General features: G+C 41.6%; 1 protein-coding gene across 1 annotated transcript in view; it reads right to left on the bottom strand.

Annotated features, from left to right (window-relative positions):
- Positions 1 to 2,178: 2,178 nt before the first annotated feature.
- DFFA (DNA fragmentation factor subunit alpha) overlaps positions 2,179 to 6,843 on the bottom strand; it is a 126,564-nt gene continuing 121,899 nt past the window's right edge. The window contains exon 6 of the mRNA XM_086921341.1: positions 2,179 to 4,261. Within this exon, the coding sequence (XP_086777467.1) occupies positions 4,058 to 4,261 (204 nt within the window). The 3' untranslated portion in view covers positions 2,179 to 4,057. The remainder of the gene's footprint in view (positions 4,262 to 6,843) is intronic.

Here is a 6,843-nt window from a genome sequence, read left to right as displayed (position 1 = left end):
TATGCTCTTACGTGTTTTGATGTAAAGCATGTAGTCTTCCTTACCATCTACCGCACTTTTGTTAATTCAGCAGATGCTCTTAGTCCCCTTCAACCCCTTTCTAGTGCCAACCCAAATTATTCTATTCTCACTGGGGTTTCATTAACTGATCTTTAAATACTGTGTCTGACACCTGTGCAGGACCCAGCACTGATGTAAAACTGGGATTCCGGATCCAAATGATAACTGGAGGGTGACATCTCCTACAAGTCTTGATTCTTCTATTTCATCCTAGAGTATATGCGGGATGGGTCTTATGAGGGTAGACTTTCAGTTCCGCTGAACTACAGATTCTGGGACAGTCCAGTCCTCCTGGGCATCAGAAAAAAACTAAATCCTGTTGAAGCCATACTGATACTATTCTGGCCAGCTGTAGTCGCAGCAAAACGTGGATAATCTTTACGAGTTAGGCTGTGTTTCATTGCAGCGGTTAGGACATAAAAAGTGTCCTGTTCTTGCCAGGTGCCGTCCGGGGAATGCTAGCATCCTGGAGCCAGGCCAAGAATATTGTAATGGGCATGTCAGGACTTCCTTCAAGGGTGGCGTTTTTGTCTAACACATCACAAACTACTTACCTTTGGCATTCTCAATCAGCATGCATTCAGCAGCGTCTCCTTTTCCCCGGCCTTTTGGCAGCTTATGGAGTCTTTCCTGGCAGCCACATTTGGTTGCATAGGATTATGGGATGCACCCCAGCTCTTCACAATTTGTGTTTACCGCGTCTCAAAAAGTATGTAATAATTATGTTGGGCATTATGTTGCTCAAGGTTAAAAATATTGTTTATTTATTTCCATTGAATTTTACCATATCTTATTTCTTTATTTTTGAAAATGAGCACACTTCTATTTTTCCTGTCAGACGCTTCCCAAGGGAAGGTGCCGGCATTCTCCTTCTGGTTTATGGCTTGGGTACTTGATGTAACCAACAACTATAAAGGAAAGATGGTTAGGGTTTCATGTCTCTCACCTTCGGCTTGTTTGTTTATGGTTGCTCGCTCGCTGTATGCCGTTTACTAGTGTGGGATATTTACTTAGCCCTGCACTTATTCCAGTTGGATTTTCCATCTGAATATTCCTCCTTGTCCACGCGTTGGCCTGTGATGCAAAGATGGTGTTTCTGATGCTCAGTTTTTTGCTTCCATGAATGAATATTTGTTATTTTGTTATTGTTTCCTGATTTCCTATCCATTCTGGAGCCAGATATGTTATGTTATGTTATTAAGTCACTTATAGAGCGCGCTAACACTGATTAGTTTCTTGGCGCTAAAGGAAATACTAAAGCAGATACTGCTAGAGGGAGCAAAAACTCTTACCTTAAAGACAAGAAAACTATTGAGCCGTCACCAAGAATACCTGGCCTTGTCAGGAGATGCGAAAAATGGTCTGGCGTCATATAATATTTTCTTTTGATACTCAGAACACCCTTGACTGGGGGTAGTCAGAGTCTGCAGTGTAAACGTTGGTACAGAAGACAGACTTTTTAATGCCTTGAAAACTGTGTGCATTTTGGTAATTTCCTCTGTATTGTGGGAACTAGAAATAACATAGATGTTTCAGCTGGCTTGTTTTCTATAGACACAAAAATAAAATAAATATAGTGAATGGTGTTTAATATATTTCGTTCCATTATTTATTGGCATTAAATTGAAAAAATACATGAAAACTTTCACAGTCTTTTCTGCAATAAAAAAGGGCAGAACAAGTTACAATAAAATGCCAAACATTGTTGATGGAACTGTAAATAGGAGAATTAACATTAAAGATACAAAATATAATCATCAAAAGAAGAAAAAAGATAAACGCTGGCTTTACACATCACATTTCGAACTGCGCTCATGCAGTGGAAATATGACAACAATTCGATACAATTACTGGTACAACAAGTTAACTAAATTCATCTGAGCTCCGCAACAGCATATATTAATTTGCTTTTTTGGGTCGTATTAAAATACTTCAAAAGCAAGACCCTATGACAAATAAAAGGGAGAGAGCATACAGAGCATGAACAGCAGGTGCTGCATACAGGAGTTTCAAAGGTGTGTTTATTGGCTTCTTTGGTATGAGGGAGGTTGTTGTACATATTACAAATGCAGGAAAGGAACAGTGGATCAGTCAAAAACAGAAAACACGGACAAAACATTAGATGAATGGTTTATTAGCGACCATACAAGCCAGGATGTAAAGCACTGCAAACTTGTGGGGCAAAAAAACCACTATTAGAGAGTGGAAAGTTTAAGTGTTTGCGAGCAATCAATAGGAACTTAGCAAATAAAGTATGTTGGCAATGAAGGTACACGGGTAACAGTGGTTGGTGGGCATTTAAAAATTGCTATTTGGGGACATGACCAAGAAGGCATAAAGACTGCTTTACAAGATGAGGAATATCATATAATTTGGTTACTGATAATGCACTAGCGGTACTCGAGGGCAAACGTTATTTAAAAAAAAGAAAAAAAATATTTCAAATTTTTTGTATTTTGGATTCAAAAGACATAAAAATACCAAAAGGGTAGACATACAATAAGTGGCTCACAGAAGAGATACATTCAGCAGTGCATGGAAAAGTGCAGTTGATTAATTTTTAATGTAATTATTTTGTTTGTCTAACAAGGAGTCTCTAAACACGATGTATAGTTATGCAGAACTTTAAGAACAGGCACAAAACAGATGCTCCTGTAATCCATTGCTGTCATGGTATTCCTTCGTCCTGTACACTTAATAACAACAGTCATCTGAACACCAGAGATGATGCACTTCTAACGTTCAAAGTGGATACTGACTACAGTGCTCTGCTTTTTAGTAACGTGTATCTCTTGCACTTATACTTACATGGACAGCCCCATACTAGCCTGCATAGAATGGGCAAACTCAATTTTTCCACAACATAAAATGTGCCTCTGTAAGCAGCAAAAAGGGAATCAACTCGGCCACAGCACGAACTGGAACATGTTGTGATGCTATGCAGATCGCGGAGAATTCCATCAGAGGAAAATAACTTCTCACTTTTAATTCAAGTCCCTTGGGAGGATCATCAAGATACGCCTACAGTACAACAGAAGTAATCTATTGTTAAAGAGACCCAATTGAGAATTAGAGTAAGGACAATCTGGACCCAAGGTCAACCATGTCAGAATTGGGCGCACCTCGAGGGTCAGCATAACAACACGAAAGACTGGTGGGGTAGACCATGCACGGGCAGGTCAGATGCACATCAGAAGCTCAGACTGATTTTCAACACAGCTATTGGAGCAGCGACTCAAACTCCTAGAGTTGGCTATTAAGGAATTGTTGGCTGCTGCGTTTTACTGTAACTGGTGCACGAACAGTGAGCTACCCCGGGGTGTCCTGAAATAAAACAACCCAAAAACTGGTTGGAAAAAGACCCCATATGTGTTAAGGCAACAAACAGGACTTTAGTAGTTGGAACCTTATGGAACACTCTATAGATATGGTATATTTTGGGCCTAGACATGTATCATCTGTTGGTCATTTGTAATCGGGTTTTAAATTGGTATTTGTGTGTCAGCTGCGTCGCCTTATTAAATACTGTACACTTACCTCCTCCATGTGGTTGTCTGGGGTGTAGGCTGCAGGATATTACTTAACCCAAGTCTCCATGCAGGGCTTTCTGTTTTTAATGAGCCTCAAAACCACCCAACATTGACTTTGTACCAGATGTCCTTCGGTTAAAAAAAACCCCCAAAACTACATTTTTAACACACTGACTCATGAACTCAAATGTCTCTTGAGCAGATTACCTTCAGAGAAGATGACATTAGAAGATCCTGTAAATAAGCAAACAATAATTACGTGTCTATTTTTTCCAAAGAATACCTTGACATAGTGATATCTTAACATCACAAACTACAGTTCCAAAGAGATGGGGTTGTAGAGGGTATTGCTCCCAAGGGCGGACAACACTCCACTCATGAGAAAATGTTACATAAGGCTCAAAAAAGGTGATGTTGGTTAAACGTCCATTGCTTTGTCTGTGCATTCTTGTAGACCTTGTTATGCATCACTTCCTGCGCTTTGCTCGTGGCCTATGTGCCTCCGGCTGTGGTTTTCTGTTCTTCGATAGACTGCTTAGAGAGCAAAGGGTGTGCACTTGCTTTAGGCGCTGTGACAATTCTTCTTGGCAGGTCTCCTGCAGAGTCCTCACCTTGTGCTTGTCCAAGCCCAACTCCAGAGCCAGGCTGTCTGTGTCTTCCTTGCAAACAGCCTGAAGAAAAAGCAAAGAGCGTTACAAATCGAGCTCCTAACCATGCAGTGCTCCAGGGGCATCCAAAGGAGGTCCAGATCGACATCAGATTCTCTGAATAACCAGAGTCTATGAACATAGTTTTTTTTGGATTAATTTATATGTATGTTTCTTTATTACAAGACCCTGAAAATCTGGGGCCCCCATCTTGGACCTACATGTTACTCCTGGTTTAGATTAAGTGATAAAAGAAAGCTGCACACTCGAGAAGAACAAGACTTGTACAACACCAGCCTCAAACCTCCCCCTTCTACATGTTCAAAATCCCTTGTGGTGTGGAGATATTTATATATATCCACACCCCAGGGGATTTCGAACATGTCGAAGAGATTATATATATATATATATATATATATATATTAATATAATAAAGCGAGAGCCCAAACCTTTGAGGCGGGTATTCTCAGGAACCGCAGCACCAATCCCAACACCCAATACAGCGTTGGAAAGGACAGTTGCAGCAGAATGACATAGGCTATGCAGACGCCCACCATATACATTTAAAAGGTAAGAGAAACGTGCCAGCAAAGTAGTCCCTTGTGGTCGTGTCTGCGTTGTGCTGTGGGCGTGTGCTGGGGGCGTGGCAAACGCTGGGGGCGTGTGGTACGTAACGCCCTGCATGCCATGTCTCATATCGTGTGCTGTGGGCGTGTGCGAGGCGCGGGATTACGGAAAAAAAGCAAGCGTTGTGCCCAATATTTTATTGTTTTTTCTTCCCAGGTTCTGTACATTCCAGCTCCGGGTGTCCACCCTGCTCCCTTTAAATACCCCTGCACCCCATAATCATAACCCACCCTTACTCCTTACAATACCCCAACACCCTTAAACACTAACCCATCTTAACCCTATAAATATACCCTGTACCCCAAAACCCAAACCTATCCCTAAACCCTAAAAATACCCCTGTACCCCAAAACCCAAACATAGCCCTGAACCCTATAAATACCCCTGTACCCCAAAACCCAAACCTAGCCCTGAATCCTAAAAATACCTCTGTACCCCAAAACCCAAACCTAGCCCTGAATCCTAAAAATACCTCTGTACCCCAAAACCCAAACCTACCCTGAACCCTAAAATACCCCTGTACCCCAAAACCCAAACCTAGCCCTGAACCCTTAAAATACTCCTGTACCCCAAAACCCAAACCTACACTTGAACCCTAAAAATACCCCTGTACCCCAAAACCCAAACCTAGCCCTGAACTATAAAAATAACCCTGTACCCCAAAACCTAACCCTGAACCCTAAAATACCCCTGTACCCCAAAACCCAAACCTAGCCCTAAACCATAAAAATAACCCTGTACCCCAAAACCTAACCCTGAACCCTAAAAATACCCCTGTACCCCAAAACCCATACCTATCCCTAAAACTACCCCTGTACCCCATAACCCAAAACTATATCTGAACCCTTAAAATACCCAAACTCCCCAAAACATATACCTCAGTACCCCAAAACATATAGCTCAGTACCCCAAAACATATACCCCTATACCCATACTTACCTTATCCAAACATTAAAAAAAAAAACATGCTTTTACCATTCATGCATTTACAACGAATTTCGTTGTAAATGTATGCGTGGTAAAAGCATATAAAATGTAATGCCATGCGTTATATAATGGCATTGCGGAGTCATGGTACTTTCGTCATGAAAGTATGCGGAGTGATGGTATGCGGAAAGAAAGTTGCGGAATAATATAGGTTTACCCTCCCCCGGTAAGTACATTGGTGGCACGGCGGCCCACATCTCCAGCAACATACTCATATTTTTTCACCACCCATTTGAAAAATGCACAGGTCTCTCATTGATGGCCAGCACCGACATACACTTTTAGACACACCTCCCGCCACAAGTTCTAGAATTGCGAACTTTAGAGCTGGGGAGCTACGTTCGCATCTCGGCATCAGCTCAACAACCTGTGATTCCAGGCAAATCGCTTTGTCTCCCCGTGCCTACCACAAATGAATGTGTTCTTCTGTAATGTAAATTGTGCTCATGCCATGTTGTCGAGTTCGCGCTATATAATATTGCAAGGAAAAATAAAGTAGGGAAACTCTAGTTCACACACTACTGAACGCGCACTTTTAAGTGCATCAGCAGTGCACTGTGAATCGGAGCGTTTCACAGGCCTGTCACAGATAAGAAATGCTATCAAAACGAAATCCTACAAAACAATATACTACTGGCCGGCAGCAATTCATACCCGGACAATGTTGGGACGGGCTGCTAGTATATATATATATATATACACACGACCTATGGCTACGCGGGAGCACAGGTTTTTGAAACAAAACTATGTGTAGTGTAGGAGTATGAGTGGAAGGGTCAGAGGTGAGTAGATTGGTGAAGAGTTAAAAGATACCTGGCTTGGCGGAAAATATAATTTTTAATGTTCCTTTGAGCTGGTATCATTAAAAATGGGGATGAAATGTAGATACTATGCCTCAATGAGCAGTCTCACCTGTGTCAACATGTTTCAAAGCCCTACCCTGGCTTCTCATCAGGACTTAGAAGAGATCCATTCTACACTCAAATGAAAAA

The sequence above is a fragment of the Lissotriton vulgaris genome, chromosome 5 (genome assembly GCF_964263255.1).
Source record: "Lissotriton vulgaris chromosome 5, aLisVul1.2, whole genome shotgun sequence".
NCBI lineage: Eukaryota > Metazoa > Chordata > Amphibia > Caudata > Salamandridae > Lissotriton > Lissotriton vulgaris.
Note: the sequence above shows the minus strand (reverse complement) of the source record. Positions and strands in the feature narration are given on the sequence as shown.